Source organism: Zingiber officinale, chromosome 4B, assembly GCF_018446385.1.
Source record: "Zingiber officinale cultivar Zhangliang chromosome 4B, Zo_v1.1, whole genome shotgun sequence".
NCBI lineage: Eukaryota > Viridiplantae > Streptophyta > Magnoliopsida > Zingiberales > Zingiberaceae > Zingiber > Zingiber officinale.
Window position 1 is genome coordinate 120,974,814 of NC_055993.1, and position 26,915 is coordinate 121,001,728.

General features: G+C 34.6%; 1 protein-coding gene across 2 annotated transcripts; it reads left to right on the forward strand.

Annotated features, from left to right (window-relative positions):
- Positions 1-5,820: 5,820 nt before the first annotated feature.
- Positions 5,821-26,716, forward strand: LOC121976308. Of its 2 annotated transcripts, none has more exons than XM_042528423.1 (9): positions 5,821-5,961; positions 21,120-23,060; positions 23,708-23,834; positions 23,903-23,988; positions 24,748-24,989; positions 25,668-25,754; positions 25,836-25,935; positions 26,219-26,419; positions 26,508-26,716. In XM_042528423.1, the coding sequence occupies exons 1-8, from the start codon at positions 5,875-5,877 to the stop codon at positions 26,405-26,407; spliced, it is 2,859 nt and encodes a 952-aa protein (XP_042384357.1). In that variant the 5' UTR covers positions 5,821-5,874; the 3' UTR covers positions 26,408-26,419; positions 26,508-26,716. The 2 variants fall into 2 exon arrangements, with proteins under 2 accessions (XP_042384357.1, XP_042384358.1); XM_042528424.1 differs by lacking the exon at positions 5,821-5,961 and adding an exon at positions 20,524-20,730.
- The last annotated feature ends 199 nt before the right edge of the window (positions 26,717-26,915 follow it).

Below are 26,915 nucleotides of genomic sequence, written 5' to 3' on the forward strand. Positions count from 1 at the left end.
ACCCTCTGGACTAAAGATCACTTTCCTTCGGCGATAGTCCACTGAAGCACTGTACTTGCTGAGGAAATTCATACCCAAAATGATATCGAAATCCTGCATGGCAAGGACTACCAGATTAACATATAGCTCTCGGTCTGCAATTCTGACTGGTACAGACCAAAGCCACTGGTTGGATTCCATGACCTCCCCAGAAGGTAGGGTTGTCAGGAACTTGAAGTTCATACTTTCTATAGGTACCTGTAATTCTTTGGCAAAGGGTACTGATACAAAAGAATGGGTCACCCCAGTATCAAATAATGCAGTAGTCGAATGCTGAAAAATAACTACTTGACATGTTACGACCGTGGAGGCACTAGCAGCTTCCTCTTTAGTGAGGGAGAATACTCTGGCACTGGCTGGATCTGGTGGGGCTTCCAACCTTCCTTGACTGAGCTGAGGTCCTTCTAGAGCTGCAGGCATATAATGTAACTGAGGTTTGCCTCCATATTGTATTGGCTGTGGCTGAGGTGCTTTGAGCTTGTTAGGGCATTCTTTAGCTATGTGTCCTTCCTGCCCACATGAATAACATCTCGTCTTACCCAAAAGATAGGCTCCTTGATGTGTTCTCCTACATTTAGGACAGAGAGGGAACTTGGTCTGCTTGTTTGCTGGTCCTCCCTTCTGGTTACCTCCTGGTTCGACTGTTTTCTCTTGTGACCCTTGCCCTTCCGGTTCTAATTACTTGACTAGGGTTTCTGGCTCCCCATTGTCTTGTCTTCAATCTTGACTGACTTCAGCTTCAGCCACTGTATCAGGTATGCTTCTTGTCTTCTAGGTGCTATAGGGACTTCCAGGGCGGTTGGTGGAACCTCAGTCACCACTGGAGTCTTCACATTGATAGTTGGAGGAGTGGGAGGGACTGACTGCTGATTCGCCATCAGATTGACGATCACTAGTTGCTGCTCCGCCACTTATCTCTGGAGTTGAGCAACAACTTCAAAGAGATTTGGTTCAGCTGTTCTGGGCTCTTCGTTCTCCTGAGCTCGGTCCTCAGTACAAGCGGTACGGGGGCATCCTCTTCTTGACATCTAGTTATACAGAGAAAAAATAAAACTAAAATCGTCTCTATTCTTCCTATTCATATGACATATGCATCAAAACATAGAAAAATAAAACAAGAATTTTCTTCTTACTTAAGCACATATAAGCAGATACTCTATACTGCAAATAATAAGGGAAAGCATAAAAGAAAACTTAAATACTTTCTTACTTGAAGACGGCAAAGATGGTGTTGATGTGTGATGCTGGAGAATGGGAACTGCTCTGATACCAACTGTAACGACCCACCTTCCTTACTACTCTCTAAGGTGACCGTTACTTAACTACTAACTCTACTTAACCGGTATGATCGAAACCATGAGAAGTCCCTACTGAAAACTTTCGGCAGAGTCTCCCCTGTACCGGTGACCATAAACTGAGATACAAACATAGTATACATCAGCCACAGGTGGCTGGAACATATAACAAACTCTCACGCAGTTAAATAAGTGTCAAACACCAAAATAACTACTTATTAAACAAAACTTATCTCAGCATACAATCCAAAACAAGAATGAACTCAAATGACCTGGAATGTAAGATACAATCTCAAATATTTATAAATCATTAAAATGCGGAAACTTAATAATGTCCCAAGTCTCTCCCATAGTCCTGGCATCACACACCATCCGCGTCACCTTGTCGCCTTCCTTTGCTAAATCTTTTCCTTTCCTGTATTTGCAGTAAGAGGAAATGTAATCTATAAGCAAAATACTTAGTAAGCGCTATCTAACTCACAAAAATCTCGATATGCATGTACATATATCTATAACATGAACTAACTGAATGCTTACTGAAGACTACTCATGCTCATCTAATAGTAAAGGAATCAAACATACTGAAATGCTAAATATGTAAAGCTACTCATGCTCTTCTAATAACAAATAAAAGCAAGCAAATCTAAATAACATGCTAGCATAAAAGAAAGTTAAACTTCCTGATTTTAAAACAAAGTGAAACTTAATTCATTTGTTCTAAACTTATTCTTTTATCTCACTTGTTTAAAACTTATCATTTAATACTTTTATACTTATGTAAAAAACTTGTTTTACTTGTTCAAAAGCTTATACTTATAATACTTCAAAATAGTAATCAACTTCTCTTGGGCCCAGGCATAGTACCATCTTATGCGCGTTCCCTAATAGGTTGGGGTAGCGAGCCACCAATCCTAAAAGAGCAAACCTCGGTCTACCAGGCCAAAACCTCGGAATTGGACACCTGGATTTGTTTAACGACAACCTCGGAAGTCGGGTACTAGCCTCTTCAAAGTAAAATATCTTAATTACTTATTCTTTAAATGTCTTAACATTTTAATAAACACCTTGTGTGCCAAAATCCCTAAAGTCTTGACTTTGGGATTTACTTAAGGCGTTGGCCTTTTTCTTTCTTTTCTTTATCTTTCTTATACTTTTCTTTAACTCAAAATACTGTTAGGATATTTTTTTTCCATATGCATCTATAAGTGAAATCAACTAGGTAACAAACAATCATGCATATTTAAGGGAAATCTAAAGCCTTGTTCTACAATGCTATCCATAAACTATCTATTAGCAAATCTGCACTACTAAAGAAACTAAATACTTAAAGCAAATCTACACTACAATGCTTAACAAAATTCTGTACTGCAATGCTTAACAGAAATCTGCATTGCAATGTTAAATAAAAATCTGCACACTAATGCTTAATAAAAATCTGCACACTAATACTTAATAAAAATCTGCACTAAAATTCTGCACTACAAGGAGATCTAAACTACACTAAAATTCTGCACTACAAGGAGATTTCAACTGCATTAAAATTCTGCACTTCAAGGAGATCTAAACTGTACTAAAATTCTCACATGGCAATTATAAACCTAGAATTTCAAATTCTAGTAACCGGCTGAGACCAAATGGAATCCTTGATATTGACACATCCAAGTACTTTAATTCTGAACATCAATTATGCCATTAAACTTATGGTCAGAAAGGAATTCTCAGTATAAAATCTATATTGATCAACATATAAATCTCTTTTCTCATCTTCTAAACTAAACTTCTACTCTGAACTTACTACTTGCATATCTAAATTACTCACATACTTCTCACCTGTTAAATTCATTACATCAATTCAAATCATCTTTAGTCTTAATACATGATACTCGCCAAAACAACATATTACATATGCTCATCTTCACTCTTTCATCCACACTTCTGCACTAAAGAGATTACACTACCTACTTCATCATAAAATAAACCAAAATCACTGTCGGATCAACCTCCAATTAGCCTAATAAACCAATACTTAATCCAAGCCATTCTATGTTCATTGCCTAATAGCAGAACAAAGGGAAACTAAAAGCTTAAAGAAAAATCTAACTATATACTTGGAATAAAATGCAGTTTGTTGCATAGATATATATATAAACTAAAACTGAAAATCAGGAAAGGACTAAAATCCCTAGCTATTCCAGTTCTGTACAAACCAATCAAACACCTCAAGGAAAAGATGATATTGCTATCAAAGAGTTGATACATGATATACTGGAACCAGAACTTAATGGGTCTACACATTCTAAATTCTTTCCAACTAAGTAAAGCATAAAGAGAAGCTGTTGCTGTCAAACGTGATTTACTAGGACAGAACTTGGGGGATCTACTTATTCTTAATTTATTCCAACCAAGCAAAGAATAAAGGACATAATTGCTACTGCTATCACAAGTTGACACGTGATATGAATCACTTCCAACATAAAGCATAAGGAAAGAATTTGCTACTGCTAAATGTGATTTACTAAGAAATTTGCAACTAAAATACTATACTACGAAATCAATGAATCTAAAACCCATATAACACTTATTTGCATTATCTAGCAGTGAAAATCCGAAACCCATAAACTCTATATGAACTGATACACAGGATAGGAAATCAAAAGTCAACTCACTCAATTCTGTCCAAAAATTCGAGCCAATCAAAGAACACCAAAACTCCTCAAATTCAACCCAACCACACCATCATGGTTTCAAGAAGAAAACACAAATCGAATCCACAACTCCAAATCCATTCAATGAAACATAAACAGAACCGAACAAGATCTGGCATAGTTAAAGGATCAAAACCTTATAGCCTAAAATCATGCTTCTGTAACAAGATCTTACCTAAAGATTTCTCGAACTTAACTTACTACGGAAGGAGCACCTCAAAACCGGAGGAAACAAGTAACGTTAACAAGAACCACAGTAGGAAACCCTAAAAACCAACAATCACCACAGAAAATTCGAAAACAAAAGGGATAGGAATCCGGAACTATCCTACTGCAGGTGAGTAGCGACTTACCCTTCGTGTTCTTAGACTTACAACCGAAGAAGGAAGACTTATAGGGTTCGGGTCTCTTGAAATCGTGGCCTCTCTTCGTGCTCACGGGTCCTTCTTGACGAGAGGAGCTCGAATCCGAGAAGAGCTCGCGGAAATCCACTTCGGCCGGCCGCCGGAGACGAAGCTAGGGCTTCGTTTTCCTTCGCTCGGGCTGAATCGGCGCACGCACGAAGAGGAAGAAGGGAGAAAGATTTAGGTCACGGGTAATCACAATCAAGCCCTAAGTTCTCTTCTTATAACCTTAATATTCCGTTAACTACTATTGCTTATATATATTTCGCTTCCCTTCTTATTAATAACATCCGCGTGAACACTTGGTTAACCGCGCCTTGCTTAAGGCTTGGATCTGGTTAGGGTTGCGGGTTCGAGTCTCAGCTGCATCTCTTCTTATTCCAATTTATTTCCTATTCATTAACTACTGTTTAAATAGATTTTGCTCCTTCTTTAGTCAGCAATGCTTGCTTGGGCTTCTGGTCAGCAGAGACAAATAAAGACTTTGCTTAACCGGAGGTCTCCGGTTTAAACCTCGGCTTATTTTCTTTATTTTTTTTGTAACTTGTTTCTTTTGATAAAAATACCAAACGAGATCCAAAAATTGCATAAAAATACTCTAAAAATTTCTAGAATATTTCTAAATATTTTTAAGCACTATTAGAAATCTAAATGAGGAAATTTGGGTCGTTACACAAAAGGCGATTCGCTCGCCCTCAGCGCCTCCGCCAATCCATCCCTAGGTCAACACGGAAGAGGTAAATAACGGGTGACTACTAACCATTAGTGCAAATGCCCAAGATATGGGGGAGGTTATGGGGGCGCCAACTCGTCCATAGGCCAACACGGAGGAGGTAAATCACGAGTGACTACTAACCATTAGTGCAAATGGCCAAGATATGAGGGAGGTTATGCTCGGTCACGCCGAGTTTCCACGCCAAAATCTCATATGATAACACTCCATATCTTAACCATCACACCATCCCAAGAAGACATTTTTAAAAGTCATTAATGAGCAGAATATAAGTATGTTTAATCTTGATACTTATTTATTCCGGTATATATTAAATAAATATAAATAAACTATTATCTCGAATGATAGACATGAGTCAGGCGAACACTTAGATTATAAAAAAAACGCACTTTTAATTTATAAATATATAAATGTAAACTTTTAGAGCATTTAAATAATAAATCTTGAAATTTTAATAAGCAATCATGTAAAAAAGGAAAGTTCGGGTATCAAAAGAAACTTTCCCCATGCAAATATAAAAATCCGATTTTACCGGACCCGTTTACCCGATTCTTGTCACTGCCGATTTTATCGGATCGTTTGCCCGATCCGCTCATCTATCAAACCTTCAAAGCCTGAGCGGTTCAGTTGGCCGTTTCATTCAGCGATCAATCGGTCGCTATCTCTCTCTGCGCTGCGAACCCTCTGCGCCGGCATCGATGGAGGTCTCCGGCGGATGCAGGAGGAGATGGAGGTGGGAGAAGCTCTCAGGACGGAGAAAGCTTCTTACCGGAGAGGAGGTCGAGGTATCTATCTATCTTTCTCTATTCGAGCCGGGAAAACCCTTGCTCATCAAATGCAACGCAAGGCATTGATTAGGTTCAGTTTTTATCTCTCTCTCTTTTGTCGCTTTTGTGTCTTCTTCTAGATTTGCTTTCCTCGTTTCTCAAATTCCCCATCCTCGATGCTCGGGTTTTGCCTTTTAGGTCTCCTGTGACGTTGTGGTCTACCCTGATCCATCGTCGGAGGATGCCACTTTGACATCGTACTCTGCCCTGCTGCCCGGATTATTTAGGGTTCATTGGGACTCACAACGCTGCGCTTCGCCATGACCTTCTCGCTTTTGTTTGTTCTTCTAGATATGCTTTCCTCGTTCCTCAAATTTCCTGATCCCCGATGCTCGGGCTTGGCCTTTTGGGATCCCCTGTGACATTGTGATCTGCCCTAATCCATCATCGGAGGATGTCACTTTGACATCGTATTCTGCCCTGCTCCTCGGATACCTTAGGGTTTATTGGGACTCACAACGCTGTCCTCCGCCTTGACCTTCTCGCTTTTGTGTCTTCTTCTAAATTTGTTTTCCTCGTTCTTCAAATTTCCCCATCTCCGATGCCAGGGCTTTGCCTTTTGGGGTCTCCTGTGACATTGTGGTTTGCCCTAATCCATCATCGGAGGATCTCACTTTGACATTGGACTCTACCCTGCTCCTCGGATTCCTTAGGGTTTATGGGGACTCACAATGCCTTACCTACTTTTCCTTAATATGCATCTAATTTAAACTGATTTTATGCATTTTGTCCTCATCCGGTTTGTGGTTTCTTGGAAGTTTTAAGGAAAAAATCGATTGTTTCGGTGTGGACAATGGTTTTCTCTTTCAGATGATAAATTTTGCTTTTTAATGAATTTTACTTTCGGTACAATAATTCTTAATTCACTTCATTATCTGATATTCAATTTTGTTCATTATTAATAAATCATAAAAGATATAGATTTTTTAAGCATTCATTATTTAATACGAAGGGAGGTCAGTTTCTAAGAATATCTGATCATTACACTAGAGATGTCATGTGTCCACTGTCTAGTTATGTCTTGGGAGTGTAGATAAATATTTTAAATATTTATTTTTGATTGTGCTATAAACGGACCAAAGGATAGGTCTGATAACTCAAGCCCATAAGGAGGAGGAGGATATGATGTTTGACACTCGGGTCTCAAGTATGTGAGAGCTCGAGATCAATGCTTTGGGACTCAAGTGTGTAAGAGCTTGGATCATTTGGTGCTCGGTGCTCAGGATTCGGGTTAGGGGAGTTAGGAATGTTAGTGGGCAAGGGCTTAATTTGAAGAAGCATTTTAGCAAGGAATGACCGGTAATGAAGGCGACCGATAATGATGAACTTTAGCCACTACATAGGGTTGAACGTTGGGATCGATACGAGAAGATGACCATTAATAGAGGTCAGCATGCCATTACAGAAGGGATATCATAATATCATAATGAGAGTATAAAGAGGAGATTCGTAATCCAAAATGGGATATATTTTCTCTCTAAATTCCTCATTCCATAACATATCTACTTTTCTCTTCACAAGACCAATACCCTTTGTCGGCCTTGGGCAGGAACTTGCTCGTTGGATTCGGAGACAACAAGGAGCGAACATTCATGGATCGTGGGCTGGGCCAAAGGATGGGTCCGACAACTCAAGCCCAAAAGGAGGAGGATATGATATTCGACACTCAGGTCTGAGTATGGGAGAGCTCAAGATCGTATGATGCTCGATGTTTGGGACTCGGATGTGTAAGAGCTTGGGTCATTTGGTGCTTGACATTCAGGATTCGGGTTCGGGGAAATTAGGAATGTTAATGGGCGAGGGCTTAATTTGAAGAAGAAGCATTTTAGGAATGAGTGACGGTAACGAAGGCGATTGGTAACGATGAACGTTAATAGAGGGGTAAACGTTGGGACCGTTATGAGAAGATGACCATTAATGGAGGTCAGCATGCCAGATATCTTAATGAGAGTCATTACTAGGTTATAAAAAGGAGATTCGTAATCGAAAAAAGGACCACTTGACAGCGAACATTCAAATTTCACAGAAACAACCTGGTAGATGAACTAGGAGAAGGCCGTCTACTACCCTGGATTAGTCGAATGAAATTCGATCATTAAAAGTTCATGAAGTAATGGAACATTAACTTTTCATGGATTAATATAATAGTATCATATACAATTATTAGATTATTTTTACCTATCATATATTTAGAAAATTAATTTAAGAACTATATCTAGCTAATGGTAGGCATCTTTCTTCTAATATAGTTTCTTCTGAGTCGACACTCTTAATTATCCTAATTAATTAAATATATTTAAGAGTTAACTATTGTGAAATTTAGTTAAAATAAATTATGGATTAATTTATCCAATTACAATTTTAAAACTAATGGGTAATTTTTATTATAATTAATTTAATTTAAAATTCTAAAATGGTTAAATTAAAATTAATTTGAAGATGAAATAATTAAAATAAATATTTTATCAGGTTGTAAAACTCTAAAGGTTGAATATTTACAATTTGTTATTTGGTGAGATAAATTATGAATTAGTTTTAAATTTATTAAATATTTTAATTAATTTGATTTAAACTAATGATCCAGATTAAAATATCTTTGCAAATCATTAATTTGTGTAATTATCATTCTCCAATGGATGCTAGTACCTTCGTGCTACGATGAGTAAAGGTCGGATAATCTTTTTGCCACTTCTACAACAAAGTGGTATGAACTTGAATCAATTGCCTCTCCTCGATTTATTCCATTCTAAAGTGTATAAGGCTGTCCGGAGGGGCTGTTAAGGTAACATCTTAACTTTTGTTGAAATGAACTTCAATCAATACTATTTCAATGCCTATTTTCCAATTTGAAAAAATATACGCCAAAACATCCTCTTCGTAAGTGATTTAAATTTATCCTACCGATTACTCAAAATACGATTCCTTTAAAAGTTGAAATGTCTATTCTTTTATGAAGATCTTATATATGAAAATCTCACATATAATTTTATATTTATTTTTCTTTGATTGAGAATTAACATTTCTTTAAGTGATGATTGTATTTTTTTTTATTAAGTAAAAGGTGATTATGTTCATCTAGGTGTCTCTTATAGTTTATTTTCAGATTATGTTAAAGAAAGTAAATCATGGAATCAGTTTATAGTCGACCATCAAATGACTAAGTTAGAAGGAGTTTTTTTAGGGCATGTATCTGTCGAGAATTTATCTTTGCTTCATTGTAACAAATTTATCTTTGTTTCATTGTGACAAATTTATCTTTGCTTCATTTCAATTTATCCGTCGAAATGATCTGAACAGATAATCTCAGGCTATCAATATGGTTGGTGCTGAGTGTAGATTGCCAAATGCCGAGTCCGAGTGTAAAAGACTATAGATTCCTTGCTAGAGAGTCTCAACTGGAGAGTCTTGATTGAGGAATCTCGAGTTCAGAAACGAAGATGTCGAGACTTGCTTTCAAGTAGTTTAGGCATGCTTTCAACAATTTAGGAATGCTTTCAAGTAGTTTTCTTGAAACAAATTAACCCGCCTCTAATTGTGCTTCAAGATTTTCTCAAATAGTCTGTTTTTCAGGATACAACAGTTAACCATGATAGATATCAAGTACCGGTGCTCATGGCGAACTGAGAGATACTCGATTGTTATTACGAGTACACTATTGAGCAAGAGATGAACGATAAAGGAGAGCAAGGGGGAACGTAGGTGGAGAGCTTTTTTTTTGTGTGTATTCTTTTGCCTATAATCGCAGCCTCCTTATGTAGGAGCTTAAACCAATGATAACATTTAATGATTGATTAATGATTATTACTTACTGAGTTTTGAAACGCCAACGTTTCATTCGATCGTTTACCAATTCTACATTAATTTTTTATTAATACATCCGTTACACACTTAAATAATTACCAAAATGATTCATGTGGTAAAACATTGGTCCATTCGTTTGGAAAATTTTTTGTCGATCGGTTCGACATTCGATACGCGCAGGTCATGCTTGCACACTAGTCAACTTGGTTCAGTATAATTTGGACTCTGAATTTGCACCCGTTGCGTACCCATGCGATAGAGACACTCTCCACATGCATTTGTTCACATTATTAATGCATGTGAATCAATATAAATAAACTAATATGTCTTAAAATTCCTAATGTGGGACTAAAGTCCCATTCACATTGAAGCTTCTTACCTCTTCATTTTCAGCTCTTTTTCATTCACATTTCTAGCAATCTTCCATATAAATAGAAATATGGTATGTGATAGTATTCAGCAATTGAATCTAATATAGGATATATAGGTTTTACCCTTTGATCCGTCCCTTGTGAAAATATGTTTGTTTACTAGCTGACAGTAGACATGATGTCCTTGAACTATTCTACTGTCTGTGTAAACATTGACATATCTCATCTTGGACTCTCTTTGATAAAACTCAGTTTTCATGAGTGTGTTCGTTCTTGTCCATTAACACGTTTGGTTCTGTGAGAAGTTCTAAGAATTATACTTTCAAATTTCTTCAAAGCGGTCATACTTCTATCTCACATAAGAATCTCTTAAGACTATTTAACATTGCTCTATCGGATTATTAAAAAGTCGTGTGCTTTAACCTCAATCTTTCACTGATTTATTGAGTCGTTCTTCACAGTGAGCAACTTTGTCGATACAATTAAATTATTCTTTGAATCAAGTTCTTGTGATCTCCAGGCAGTATAGGTTGGGTTTCCTTTTCACAAACATTTCTCATCGGCGTCAAGTTCATCCCTTACGATGATCTTGCAACTAACTCTCTGTTTAATTCAATGGTTAACGATTTGCTAGATTATCCTTTGACTTCACATAGTTAACAGTGATAATTTCCGTTGAGAGTAGTTATCTAATGTTATTGCGACTACGATGTATATGTCTACACTTACCATTATGCAGATGATTCTATGTCTGACCAATTGATGATTGACTATTGTAATGTATGTAAATTGCCGACATTAGTTTCGGCTATCTCGGAATATATTCTAATAATTGTCATAACATTCAGTCTCTTCACCATATTTGTCAAGAGCTACAAACTCATATTCTATCGTGGATCTGGTTATTATGGTTTGCTTAGAAGATTTTCAGGAAATGACTGCACCTACAAGAGTGAATATATATCCACTTGTAGACTTAGAATCTTTTATGTCAGATATCCAACTTCATCGTTGTATTATTCGATCACAGCAGGATATCTCGTATAGTGCAGTCTATATTCACGAGTAGATCTCAAATAACTTAGTACTCTTGTTATCCCTTCCCAGTGCTCAACATCGGGATTACTCGTATATCTACTTACTTTGTAGGTTACGTCTAGTCGTGCACAATTCATCAAGTATATCAGACTTTCAAGCACTTGAGAGTATTTTATCTGAAAGTTATTTTATTCTCGATTTTTCAATAGATATTGACTCGTGTCTATTGGCGTTCGTGTCAACGCAGTATCACATTAGTGAATTTCTTAAGAATATTATCCAATGGGAAGAACAAATTCTTCTGTTCTAAAAATTTTGATTTCTAGAATTACATCAGCTAGACTCATGTCTTTTATATCAAGCCTTGAGTTCAACATGTTTTTAGTGGATTTGATCATCTTATTATTACTTTTAATGATAAGTATGTCATCTATATAAAGGTATAAGATGACGTAATCATTTTTCTGTGGCTTTTATGCATATATATTTATCATATTAATTGATTTTGAATCCACATTTCTTCTTGGCATTATCAAATTTCTCATGTCACTATTTTGGTATTTATTTCAAGTCGTATAACGACTTTATCAATCTACGAACCTTGTTTTCATGCTTAGGTCAGAAAACCCTTCAGGTTGTTTCACGTATATTTTCTTTTTTTAAATCTTTGTTTAGAAAAACTGTGTTTGCATCTGTTAGATATATTTCCAAATTTCATACAGCAGCGATAGTCAACAATACTCTAATGGAAGTTATTTTCAACATTGGAGAATACGTGTCAAATTAATCAAAACATCCTCGTTGTTGGTAACTTTTGATTACTAATCTGACCTTGTACTTATCAATCGTGCCATATGATTTCATTTTCTTATTAAAAATTCACTTGCAACTTAGTGGTTGCTTCCCTAAGGAAGATCCACAAGTTCTCAGGTTTGACTTTGTAAAATAGTCTATCTTAGATGTAATTGTCTCTTTCTAGTAAGGCCCATCAGAAGAGTTTACTATTTCTGAGTAATTGTGTGAGTCACTTGCCAACATGAAAGTGATAAATTCATTCATAAGATTTTTCCACCCAATCTCTTTTACTTCGTTTGAGCTCAACCTCCACTACTTCTTGTGTTTCATATGTCTCGTTTAGAGGAGCTAGTTTCCTCTTGTGTCTTATATGGAAACACATGCTCGAAGAATGAGATATTTTTCGATTCTATTATTGATTTTTTGTGTATATTCGATATTTGTCACTCATATAAAAAAAATTGATATGCACTGCTGTTATGTGCATATTCAATAAATATACAATCAACAGTTTTTGTTCATATCTTAATCTTTTTCGGATTAGGCATCAAAATTTTGACAAGACACCCCCACATTCGTAACTATTTATAGATCAGTTGTTTTCCATTTCACAACTCATAAGGACTTTTATTTATTTTCTTTTGGAACATTTTATTTAAAAGGTAATTAGCTGTTAACACAACTTCATCCCATATGAACTCTAGTAGTCTAGAGCTCAACAGAAGAGTATTCATTCTCTCCTTTAAAGTTTTATTCTTTCACTTAGCAACTCTATTTTGTTGAGATGTAAAAGGAACTGTTGTTTCTTGTCTGATTTCGTATTCAACACACAACTCAATGAATAGTGAAACATACTCACTGTTTCGATCACTTCGAATAACCTTAATCTTCTTATTAAGTTGATTTTAAATCTCATTCTTATAGAAAATAAATTTTTCTATAACTTCATATTTACTTTTAAGAAGATAAATATAACATTATTTTATGTTATCTTCTATAAAAGTGATCAAGTATTTATTCCTACCACGGGTCAATGTACCTTTGAGATCACACACGTCGATGTGAATTAAGCTGAGTGGTTTATTGCTTCTTTCAACATGTTGAAAGGATGACCTTATCATTTCCGTTTCAACATAAATTTAACATTCGTGTTTTGTGTTAAGGTGAAATGTTGATATGCTTTGTATGTTAATTAATCTATGCAACACATCATAATTAACATATCCTAATGTACAATGTTACAAATACGAAGACTCAAGCATATAAATGGAAGAATTTATAGTTTTATTAACCTTTAGGTGTGTTTGGTTTAAGTTATCATGTATAATCTTGGTTATATGATTACCATGTAATCACATAACTAAGATTAATTTTTTTACATTTATTTATTTATTTATTTATATTTATTTTATTTTTTAATGTTTTTTAAATTTTGTAAACATTTTTTAATTATTTTTCATTTTTTTACGTTTTATTATTTTTTTTAATGTCTTTTCTCTTTTTAAAGTTTTTTGATTTTTATGTTTTTCATATTTTTCTCTTATTGAAGGATATTTTTGATAAAAATAATTCGTTAATCCTGGAAATAAGAAAAATCTTAATTTTATGAGATTTTCCGATTTCGGATTGTATGTCATTTTTATTGACGTGTCGAACATAAAATATTATTCGGGAATTATTGATTACTTAAATTAAACAGGATTTTCGTTGATAACTTTGAATAAATAATTAAGATTCTCAAGGATAACCTCCAACCAAACGCACCCTAAGCGTAGTTGCTACTATACCGAGCTTAAACAGCTCATCAGTTGCATAACTTTTTCCTAAAAATATTTCATTCTGTCCATGTTCTTTTTGTGTTTTTTTATTGTTTTATGTTTTTTTGATTATAAGTTGATTTAATGATTTATCTTTTTTCGTATAATCTGAAAATGAATTGAAAGACGTTTGAGATTAATCATATTTTACTATAATTGATAAGCTTTGTGATAGTTGATATTCGGGTGACAAATTTACCGGATTAGTAAGCTTTGTGAGACACTGCAATGGACAATCAAAGGCACAATCCTTATTTATAGCAGTAATATCTCGTACAAGTATTTTTTTTTTTGGAAATTTTATTAATTCAATACTGTTATTAACTTATAATAATTTTATAAGTATTATAATTAATTTTCTATTTATTATTAAAATAGAAAAATACTAATTAATAAATGATAAATTATTTTTTAATAAAATTGTTCTATTCTCAAATATTTTTAAATTGATTTTTTATTATCAAAGTGTCCATTTAAAATTATCTTCAATTATTATTCTTTTAACAAGCTTGCATTTAAATACTCTCTGAAAGTCTGTTACCAAGTGCTCAAAGTGCCAAGGACTTTTGAGGGTTTGGGTAAAGGTTAAAGGCTGCAACTCAAATTCTCGATAACTCTTGGATGAGTGCCTAGTCGCTTACCATATTGACTCTTGTATAAGGTTGGTTATAGTGGATTTTGAGTGTGACACATCAAACATATAACAAGTTAGAGAGTATGAGTAGGGTCGTTCAATCGCCGCTAACCATAATTGATATAATAAATTAATTAATTTAAAAATGTTTTTTAAAAAAGTGTATGAATATTAATTTTTTGAAAATGTAGAATAATAGTATTTAATTCAATACATTCAAAATCATAAAGTAAAAGTATTATTTAAGTTGTGTTCTTTGATTCTTCTTAAAATTAATCTTAGTAATTATTATATTGTTATTAAAATTTTCAACGAATTCTTATTTAATGTAAATGATTATAGAATTTGTTAAAAATTATTTTTAATTTGTTACGAAGGGCTATTTTAACAAGTTTTATAGTTGAAAATACTCGTTTTGTTGTTGTAGAAATGAGAAGAGTTAAAACAAAATGCATCAATGAGCCAATTAAATTCAATATATAAGTAAATTATATAATTATAAAATACAAATTATAATAAATGAGAAAAAATTACCTGCCATTCAAATTGTAGAATAAATTTTTCTTTACATAACTAAATGAATTTTTCTTTAACATAACTAAGTAGAAGAACAAATCCTTCTTTCCAAGTATGAAGTAAACTTTTAGTAGTTAAAACATAATTTATTTCATTTAAAATATTTAGAGATTTCTCTTGAAATGCTTGACAAAATAGATTTGTTACCCTTATTATGTTTTTGTACCAGGTGTAATATGAATATGAAATCAAAAGAATTTATTGCAATCGACAAATCACTAGCTTCACCACCGATGATGTTAGAAGAGCCATCATCCACCATGTTTTATAATATGATAATCACAGCTACACATGTCAATCATGTTACAAATTGATTCAAAATTAGAACTTCAATGAATTTTTCAGGTCGTAGTAAAATTTTAATTTGATTACATTCTCTATCGGTATCACGTTCACTAGTAGTTACTATATGTGTGACTTAATTCTTTGAGTAGGATGTAACTCATCAATATGTTTAGAGATGTGTTAATAAGATTACAAATGGAATTAAATTTTTAAAAGAATAACTAAATAGATTCCTCTTTTTCAAACCTTGCACTTAATACTAGTTGGAGTCGATGAGTGAACAATGTACATAATATGCACATGAACAATCTTTTAAGAAAATAACCTGTAATCCATTTCAAAAGCCACATATATTACTAGCACCATCATATCTTTGTCGTCGCATGTTGTGGATATGCAAATCATAATGGCCAAGAGCATCATATATTTATTTTTTAAGTATTACAACAGTTGTATCAGTACATGTGCAATGACAAAAAATCGCTCTCATAAAAAATCATCAATATCCACAAATCTAAATTTGCTCCTTGTTAAATATATCTCTTGCTTCATCAATTAAAATGTAAAATTTTGCATTCTCGATTTTTTACGAACCTTGGTCATCACTTGGTTGACAAGAATATTCAAGACATCTTTTTGAATATCTAGTGAATATACTTTGCAATTTGGGGTGTTTTCTCTAAGACGACATCCCTAATGCTTTTATTCATTTTTCTTATAAATTTTATCATCTCGATCAAATTTTTATGATTATTAGAAGATAGAGATTATCATGCCCTCTAAATGCATATGCTTGCAAAGTGAGGTATAAAATGTTTTCAATAGTTGTAAGCCATAATCAATTTTTTTTAGATTGTGTATTCACCACTTTGTTAATACATGACAAGGCATATTTATTAAATTATCAAGATATTGTGCTATATTGTTATATGATGAAGTATTGCATCTAAAAATGCACAACTCTCTTCATCATTAACTCACTTTCAATATTTGAATCAAATCATCGTAAATACAGGATTGTCATATGCTTATGTTTAAACAAGAAGCATGGAAAGTCTAATAACTTTGTAATCGTTGATTTTAACTTTCTAATTTGGTTGGTGGCTCGTCTAATTTTATTTTTTTGATTAATCAAATATTTCTATATTGGAGAACGTAATGTCATATTAGATTCAAGTTCTGAATTGACATCGACATTAATTTTAGGAGATTTGTTAGGTTGTTGATCTTTGCAATTTGAGATATTAATATTGGATGAATAATGAGTTGATAATTTTTTTTCTCTATCTCATAATTTTTTTTTTATTAAAGTGAATAAATACAAAAATTAGTAATTTTAAAAATTCTCAATAAAAAATTATTTTTAAAATTTCACAATTATTCATGAAAATTAATACTTCTTGCAGAACTGACGGTTGTCAAGAACCATTGAATTCAATATTGTCATGAAAACACTCGTATAAGTAAACAGCATACCTCTCAATTTGACTCTTGCTTTTTTCCTTTGGTGAAGAGAGGAAGAAGGCGGCTCTGACTTTTTGCATCTCTTGTGGCAAAATGTGAAATCTCTCGTCCCCAGCGTCTTCGTCGTACCCGACCCAAGGTCATCACGAGGGAGGTAAATCATAGCATCCTGAGCGAGCATGTGGCAGGTGGGGTGAGTTGCATAGGGACCGGGGATTTACGTTCTGACTACCCCGAGTTTCGACCCCGCGATCTCATGTGACAAGCATCCCACCACATACCAATTCGGATGACCTATGGGGTCGACTTTTTGCATCTCTTGAACAGAGGATAAATAGCGCTTGCAATGAACCCTAGGCGAATCTCTAATTCAAATTCAAGAATGATAGGGTGACGTGCCCCTAGGGAGAGAAACTAGGGATACCGGCGTCTCAACGGCTAGCAAGATGGGAGAATATGGATAAGAACTAACATAAAGGTCGGGTGATCCATCTAAAGGGAAGATGATTACTCGGGGTGGAAGGAGTGATATTTATTGTTTGGGGTGAATAGAGGAAGAGGAAGGCACGGGCTGAGGTTGTGTGTGTGTTGAAAGCCTAGTGAGGGGGAGGGGGAGGGGGAGGGGGAGGGGGAAGTGAATTACGTGATTTTAAAAAATTTAGGATACGTTTGATTTGTTTGCATTTTCATTTTATTTTCTAGAAAAATATATTTTCTCATTTTTCAAAAAATATTTTTTTCACGCTTTTTGTTTTCTTAGAAAATGATTTTTTTTTCTTGAAAATGAACATGGAAAATGCAAACTAAACGTATTTTTCATTTTCTCAGAAAATGAAAATAGAGAACAATATGGAAAATGCAAACCAAATGCCCCCTTACATTTTTTGATTTTTAAACGCGAGTATGCATCGGAGTAAAATAAAGTTGAAATTGAAAAATATAAGTATACGAGGAGTTACTTGATTTGAATCTTTCAGCGATTCCTACTCCAAGACCTATGATTTCTTGGACCGTATCAATAGGTAATTCACTAAAAATTTCTTATGGAACTATCGAAAGAGAGATTCGAGTATAATAATGAACCAAGGACAAATGTAACAATTTACACTTTTCTTTATGCAATAATTAAGTACTTAAAAAAAAATTCATTATCCAACATTTTAAGATTATCTGATCGAGCTCAGTGTTAGATAACTTTTCAACAGTAGTAGGGTGTAGCAGCATCGCAGCACAACTGGAGGATGAAATCAGAGTAGCCGGAAACTTGAAAGGTCACATATTGAAGTTATGAATAAATGCTGGCCCAAATTGCTCTTATGGACCATTGAGGGCACTTCCAAGGCCAATGAGGGCGCCTTTAATTGTGAATTTTATCTCGAAGATTTTGGTCTTGATAAACTTTGCTTACTATGATTTCTATCTGCGCTAGGGCATCTTCAAGCACTTTGAGACGCCTCTAATGAGCCTTCGAGGCGTCTCTAGGGCGCCTCAGCTCCACGAAACCTTATCTGTCACTCTTATTTTCTTGAGGGCGCCTCCAGCTTGTTTAGGGCACCTCTAAGCGTTGTTTCGAGGTGCCTCCAGTCAGCTCGGAAGTGCCTCGAACACTGTTATTTGAAGTTATTTTTTTGCTCATTTTATCTTGCAAAATGTGTTAATATAAAAATAAAGTATAACATGCAAAATAAAGTCAACACCAGAATAATATAAATTTTTTTTTACTGGATCCTGTCTTGCTGAGACCAGGATCTAGTCATCGTCTTAGTCTAGATTTCTAAAATGAACCTAAACTGGATATGCATCTAAAATTCCTAATTGAGACTTATCCTTACTGAAATACTCTTCTTTAGTACTTACTTTATTTATCAGGCAGAATTGCTCGGCTCTACTTCGACCCACCAGATCTTCTCATCAATTGTCAGACCACAGACCCAACTAGACTTTGACAAGGTGTAAGGTTCTGCAGACCTAGCCGAATTTCTCATCAGATATTATGTCACTCCTTGACTTATCTATCAGGTCCAATAAACTTAGTTGGATTTTAGTCTGATGTTAGATCAGTTAAGTCTTGCACATTTAGTAAAAATGTTAACTACAACATATTTAATTTTAATTTATTTATTATTTATTAAAATTTAAATTTAATCATTGATGTCAATTGTATAAATATATACAAGTAGAGTCATAATACCATCTTTGTTGTGCATGTGAGGTAAAGCGACTCAGGTCTGTGTTGGACGATTTTAGTGAGATGCCCAGTGCAAATGAATAGGTGCAGGCCGTGCGGCGAGTTAGGATGAACTCCATTGAGTTGGTGTGGATTTTTTTGCAGAAACACTAGATGATTGTTGAGTAGGCTTGGGACTTGCGTCGGAGTTCTTGAGGGTGTGGATCACATTTATAAAAGGCTAGATCGAGCCCTAGCCTTACCCTCATGGTGAATCCAAAAGAATTGAAGAACTCGATTGCCATATAGAACAAGCGTAGATTTCATAAAGTCGGTTTACAACCATCTAAGGGTGCGTTTGATTAGGGATTATTCTTGATAATCTTAGTTATTCATCCCAACTTATCAATTAAAATCCTATTTAATATAGGTAATCGATGATTTTCGAGTAATGTTCCATGTCCGACATATCAACAAAAGGGGCATGTAACTAGGAATCGGAAAATTTCGGAAAATTAAAATTTTTCTTGATTCCGGAATTAACGATTTTTTTTTATCTAAAATAACCTCGAATTAGAGAAAAATGTGACAAAAAAAGAAAAAAAAAAAAAACTTAAAAAAATAAAAAAAAAACATAAAAAAAAATTGTAAAAAACTTAAAAAATAGAAAAAACATAAAAAATTGAAAAATAAAAAAATAGAAAAAACACAAAAAAATAGAAAAAAAACACAAAAAAATAGAAAAAAACACAAAAAAATAGATTTTTTAAAAAAAAAAGTAAAAAAAATAAAAACGTAAAAAAAAAAGTAAAAAATAATAAAAAAACGTTAAAAAACATAAAAAAATTTTAAAAATATTTTTTTAAAAAAAAATAAAAAATGTTAAAAAACATAAAAAATAAAAAAAATAGAAAAAATGTTAAAAAACTTTAAAAAATAAAAAAAACGTAAAAAATAAAAAAAAAAGTAAAAAAAAACTTAAAAAATTAAAAATTAAAAAAGTAAAAAAAACATAAAAAAACAAAATAAAAAAATATATTAAAATAAAAAAAACGTAAAAAATAAAAAAAAACTTAAAAGTAAAAAAGTAAAAAAAACTTAAAAAAATAAAAAACATAAAAAAAACAAAATAAAAAAATATATTAAAATAAAAAAAAACGTGAAAAAGGAAAAGTAAAAAAAACGTAAAGTTTAAATAATAATAATAATAATAATATTATTATTATTATTATTATTAGAAATTCTATGAAAAACATAATAATCAATATTTGTAATTAGAATATTTCTCCGATAGATTTACTAAAAAGGCACTAAATATATTTTTCTAAACTTAGATCTTAAAATTTTAGTAAGCATTGTCGTAAAAAAGGAAAGCTCGGGTGGCAAAAGCAAAATTTCCCATAAAAAATATAAGAGGGTAACAAATTAGAATAATTCTACGGGCGATCCGATTTTATCGGATCCAATTCGGTGGGTTACCCGAAGGTTTATCGGACCTGTCACGAAATTCACAAAACGGACACGTACCGTTTTGGACTTGTAACCCACGTGGTGAATTTCTATTCGATGGATTGTTTATGGCATTAACACTAACCTTCGTTCCTTCCCGAAGCGGCGGGTCACCGCCGTCTCGCCCGAGTTTTCACTCGCCGATCGCCCGTCGCTCGCCGCCCGCTGGAAATTTTCACCTCTGCACCGGCATCGATGGAGGTCTTCGGCGGGAGGAGGTGGGACAAACCCTACGGAAGGAGAAAGTTGCTTCCCGGAGAGGAGGTCGAGGTATCTCTCTCTCGAATCTTGATTCAAGCCGGAAAAACCCTCTCCGATCAATGTAATAATGTAATGTAGGCATCGATTAGGGTTTCAGTTTATTTTTACCCTTATCTTTCTCAGAAAAACGCTCAGCAAAACTTTATCTTTATACAGATTTGCCACTTCTATTCTTCCTTGTACGCTTTAAACGACACAATCGCTATAGTTCTATACAATTTAATCGTACACGAACCATGAGAAAAAGAACCAAAAGAAAAGTCAGAAGCTATCTCAATGGCATATCTTAGGAGGAAAATTTAGCATTCTCTAAGTCGATTTTAGTTTTGATTAGATGTTTCTGAATATCTCTTTTTAAAAAAAGGTATTTGATTGTTGCTTATTTGTTACTGCTATAGGTGTTATCTCTGGAGAATGGGCTTGTAGGTTCTTGGCACACAGGGACTGTTATCGCTTGCGAGGAACTCTCCCGACTCATTGAGTTCAAATATTTCGTGACCGAAGAGGAAAATACAAATCTTCAAGAGACTGTCACTGTGTCACCTGTTATAGAAGGCCAGGCTGCAAGAAACCCAGTGAACTATCGAGGCCGGATAAGGCCCTTGCCTCCTTATTGCGATCTCAAGATTTCTGTGTTGAGGTTCGGGCTTTGTGTAGATGCATGGATAGATGAAGCTTGGTGGGAAGGTGTAGTGTTTGATCATCAAGAAGGTTCTGAAGTTAGGCTGATATTCTTCCCGGACCAGGGAGATCAACAGATGGTGACAGTCGATCACCTACGTCTTACCCAAGATTGGCGCGAACCATCTGGCAACTGGGAATCTCGTGGTGAGTGGTTGTTGCTTAAAGTTCTTCAACCGTTTGAAGGGGGAGGTGTGCTTCCAGTCTCAATAAGACAAATCTGGTATGATTTGAGTACTCTGGATGCCTTTAGTGAAAGGATTGGACTCTGGATGTTGGGATCTGAGTCAGTATGGGACCATCTAGTGACTGGGTTAATCCAAGATTTACTGTTAGTCGTTCATGGATTATTAGATGTTCCTTATGACAATGCTGATGGTCCAGTGTCTACTGGAACTACAAAGAAGCAAAGAAAGAAAAAGGTCAAAGGTACAAGAAGCACAAATTGCCAAGGCCCTTTCAAGCCTTTACTTGCTGGAGCTGGGTCCCCTCCAGAGGAGGCACTCGACATGCAAAATCTTCTTGTGTGTTCATCTTCAAATAAGAGGAAACGAACAACATCGTCTACCTATTTTGAGTCTGATAATAACAAAGGTGCAAAAATATCTAATGATAGGTGTCTAACCTACTCCAAACTGGCTGATGATTCACATGAGCTTGACTCTGACATAACGAAGCTTCATTCTGCTGAGTTCTGTGAAGATGAGCAACAGTCAGATAATTCTGTTTCAGGTAAAGAAAATTTGAAGTTAAATGTTTCAGTAAGTGTGCCTACCTGTAAGGATGTAGAACCTGAGTACCACCCTGATGCTATTGTAAATTACAAGCGATACATTGAATCATCCCGAGTTAAAGGCTGTCAGAGAACTGCCAACCATGATATTGGGATACTGGAACTAAATGCTTGGAAACACCTCTTGTACATGGGTTGGAATTTTGGTGAAAGAAGAAGAAGATCTAGATATTCTTCTCCTGATGGTGAGGTCTTTTATTCTCTTTATACAGCTTGCCAGGCTTACCTGTGTAAAAAAGAAAATTTGTGGAAAATCGATGCAGTTTATTTAACAGATTCAAATGATAGCCAAACTTCTTCTTTATCAAAAGATCTTTCATGCTATCAGAACTTGAAGAAAAGAAAGAGATATCTCACCGGCAAAGCTGATGAACCAGACACTGGTATGTTTCCATCTGATCAAAAGTCAAGTAAAAGTCACCAACAGAAATGTCTCAGAGAACAGGAGGAAGGAACAGCTTTATCACTTCTAATTGACAATCACATTGTATCAGATAGGCAGAAGGTCCACTACATTTGTGAATGGGATGGTGAGGTCAAGAAGGAGGGCTATATTACCCGCACTGGAATTAAATGCAAATGTTGTAGAGAGCTGTATACTGTTGTTGGATTTGAGATTCATTCTAGCAGCAACAAATGCAAACCTGGTGCCAGAACATTTTTGCTTGATGGTATGTCTTTGCTACAGTGCAAATCTCAGCTGGTGTATGGTAAAGACCCTACAAAGTTCTCCCATCCAAGGTTGAAGCACGATTCAACTGACAGCCAAAGCGATGATACATGTTCTTTATGTCATGGAGGTGGTACTCTAATTCTATGTGATGCCTGCCCATCAACATTCCATGTTAGCTGTATTGGATTAGAGGTACGTTCTCAGCTTCTCTGTTGTTTAAATAGATTTTGCTATTTGCTAAATTTTTCGGAGTTGAATTATTTCAAGTCATTTTGTTGATCAACAAATAGTTGCATTCAAATAAGTTCCTTGTACCTATTTAGTTATCATTGCTATCCAGACTACACAAATCACAAATGGTTAAATTGATGCAAAATTATAATTTTCAGTTTGGTGTTAAAGAATTTTTTGTCTAGTAACAAGATTACAAATAGTTCTAATTGGCAGCAGACATGCTTGAGTATCCCGATATCTTCTCCCAATAATCTTTTCCCATATAATTTAGCAAGTGTATTTCAGCAGCCTGAGATGCTAGATAAAGCGAAGTAAGGATAGTTATTTTATGAACAATTATGCTTATCTTAAGTATCATATGATGCTTATGGCAAGGTCTTTCATTCAACCTAAAATAAGGGACACCTTGATGTTTTCACTGAAATCCTTATTGTACTGATGATGGCCAACCATTATTGTCCTTTTCACCTGTTATAATTTTTTTTTTTTTGAGAAACTAGCAACGTTAGTAACATTTTGGTTCGGTTTATCTCCTACATGATCCTAAACTAACATATTACTTTTGTTTCCTAATTGCTTTTTTTTTTTTTTTGTGTTTAATAAAGGAGGTGCCAGAGGGCAAGTGGTTTTGTTCGTGTTGCCTATGTTGCATATGTGGCTCAAGTGAATTTAATTCTGCAGAAATAATTACACAGAAGACCATCTTATACTGTGATCAATGTCAATCTGAATGTAAGATTCTTAATAAAACTTCCACTCTAACAATTGGTTCCTTATGATTAACTTTTTGTTTCCTCCAGATCATGTTGGGTGCTTGACAAATCAAGGAATTTCAGTAAGTGATTGTGCTACTGGGAACTGGTTTTGCAGCTCAAAGTGTTCACAGGTTGTTTTTCTACTCTTTCTTTCTCTCATTTTTTATGTGTATGCATATGAGCATGTTTTATTGACTTAATGCTATTCAGCTATTAGCATGCTAAATTTAGTGGTGTTAAAGAGAGTAGGAAACAAAAAGGAGAGGATAAAAGCCCACCTCTTGGTTCCACATCACCAAACGAGGATCCTTGTAATGTGTTTAAACCATGGTTTGAAATTTCATACCGTGCCCGATGAAATAGTTTAAATACATTATTTTGGTAAATTACCGAAACTCAGTATCACTCCGTGCATACAATCTTTCCTTCCTATACTTCATTGCTTTCTTCCTTCAACATCCAATTTGTCACCGACACCATACATCAAAATGTCATCACAATACCAAAACATTATTGATCTAGTCAAAGATTAAAATTCCTGGTTTGAGATTTTGAACTTTGATTTAAACATTAAGATATTCTCCACCTAGGTGTTGTGGCATTTGGGTTGAATTGGGCTCTTTATTAGTTTTTAAAGATGCAATTTTGCACCTCTAATGGCATTTGGTCTGCGAGAGGCATGCTAAAGAGTTCAGGAAGTTAGAATGAGGGGGGAAACTCCACTTCATAATACCACATCACTGTATTCTTCATGTTCTCTGATTTATACCGTTCCATCATGTATACTCCTGATTTACTTGCTCCTCTAGAAACCATTTGGTATACTTTTGGTTGGAAAATGTGCATCCCATTTCCGTAATTGAAAATCCTGATGTGTGCTTTATGTGCAGATATTTCTTCATCTTCGCAATCTGGTTGGGAAGCCAAATCTGACAACAAAACGAGCATTAACATGGACAATTCTGCATTTTGAAAGAGAGAATGTTGCACTTGAAAATTGTGATTTCGAAACTTTTCCTGGATATTGGAGCAAGCTCCATGCTGCATACAAGTTATTGCATGAATGTTTTACTACGATGATTGAACCTCGTACCCAGAGTGATCTTCTATATGATATTATTATGAATAAAGAGTAAGTTCATTTTGTTCTGCAAGTTAGTTGTTATTATATTCTTCTATACATTCTTTACTGGTTGCATGCTGTTTATTGGGCTTTGCTTCTCGATCTTTGTTTTGTTAGTAGAACAATTAGATGGAATGGTCATGCTCAAATGGTTTAGTTTAAGGAACCAAACATCCTTTTTTACCTATTTGGATGCTCTAAGCTTGTTCCAACATACCAACTTTCTTTGTTTTCCTACAGAGTCCATCTCTTCTTCAGCTTGTCCTAGTGTTCACCTTGCTAGGATGTCATGAGCCATCCTTCACCGATTGATTACCTTCAAGTCCACTTTGTTATAGATTGTATTATACTCAGTGAGATGTTTGCAAACACCAAATTTGCAGGAGTTAAATGCCATTTCGCCTTGATAAGTTAGGGTTTCTCAGTGAAACTATATTTAACGTTCATCATGAATTCATGATGACTGGTGGATTGGCCTTAAACAATCAAATCTCATGCTATAAAATTCTGATTTTGGACAGCTATGAACTGTAGAAAGCTTTAAATGATACTGTCATACTGACCTCTGATCAATTCACAGAATACAATTGGGTGTTTCATTTTCCATACAATTTTTCTTGAGGAATTCCTGTCTTAAATCGGAAGCTCTCTGAGTGCTTTGAATAATTTGTTTTTCTCAAATTGCAGATCTGAACTGAGAAGACTAAACTTTTGGGGATTCTATACGATAATTCTGGAGAACGGGGATGACCTTGTCTCTGTGGCTACATTCAGGTAACACTTGCTTTACTATGAAACAATGATTTATCCCTGTCCTTTTCAGGCTTAACAGCCTTGATACATGCTTTAATCCAGGGTTCACACTGAAAAGGTTGCCGAATTGCCTTTTGTCGGTACCACCGAGAAATATCGTCGGCAAGGAATGTGCCACATTCTTGTGGAAGAAATTGAAAAGGTAATTGCAGATTTGCTATTCAGATCCCATAGGAAATTATATCGAACTCTAAATAACAAAAATATTAGAAACATGACTTAAACCACATGTGGAACTCATTAACAAAATGCAAATGTTCGAACTGAGTTAGCGAGGGTTCACAATTGTTTACAACGAAATTGTTTCAGCGTCAAATCCATATGGTAAAGATAACTGACTCGACAATAAATTTGGAGTGGATTTAAATTTGAAGTATGTGTAGTGCTTTGCTTGCTCATGGATTTGTTGGCAACTTCTTGTGCAGTTACTTTCCGACATGGGGGTCGAAAGGCTGTGCCTTCCTGCGGTGCTGAGTCTCGTCGATACATGGACGACGTCCTTTGGGTTCTCGAAAATGACTGACTGCGAGAGACTACAACATCTGCTCGACTACAGCCTTCTCACTTTTCCAGGGACCACTATGTGCCAGAAGATCCTCAGAGCCACTCCGTAAGTCTACCTCAAGGTAACACAAAAAAGGAGTTTCATGTAGCTCTCATTTAGCTCTTTCACCTTCACTATAACTTAAAAGAAGTTTCTTTGTTTCACTGCAGGGACAAGCCACGTGGCAGCTGCTGGAATAATCCTTTTTATGATTATTATTATTATTATTTTTTGATAATCTAGATGTATGAGCTTTGCTCGATTAATTTTGTAGGTAGATGACCGTCTCTTGGTTCGCTTACTGATAAATCCTTTTTAGCTTGTATGCTTATATGTTGGGAATTTTAATAATAGTTAATAATTTCTTATTATTTTCTAATTTGTAATATTGCTTTTCTTTTCACATATATTATTGAAAAAGTTGCTTTTATGGGCACTGAATCATTTTCTGAAATCCTAATATTCATTTATAAAATTGAAGCTTTTTTTTTTTAAATAGACCATTTAATAATTCTAAAAGCAAATTAAAACTACTAAATTTCAATAATTATAATTTCTTTAATATTGATGAATGTTTG

Coding starts and splice junctions, on each gene's coding strand:
- LOC121976308 (XM_042528423.1), top strand. CDS start 5,875: ATGGAGGTCTCCGGCGGATGCAGGAGGAGATGGAGGTGGGAGAAGCTC. Junction 5,962..21,119: donor TTACCGGAGAGGAGGTCGAG/GTATCTATCTAT, acceptor TTACTGCTATAG/GTGTTATCTCTGGAGAATGG. Junction 23,835..23,902: donor TGATCAATGTCAATCTGAAT/GTAAGATTCTTA, acceptor TGTTTCCTCCAG/ATCATGTTGGGTGCTTGACA.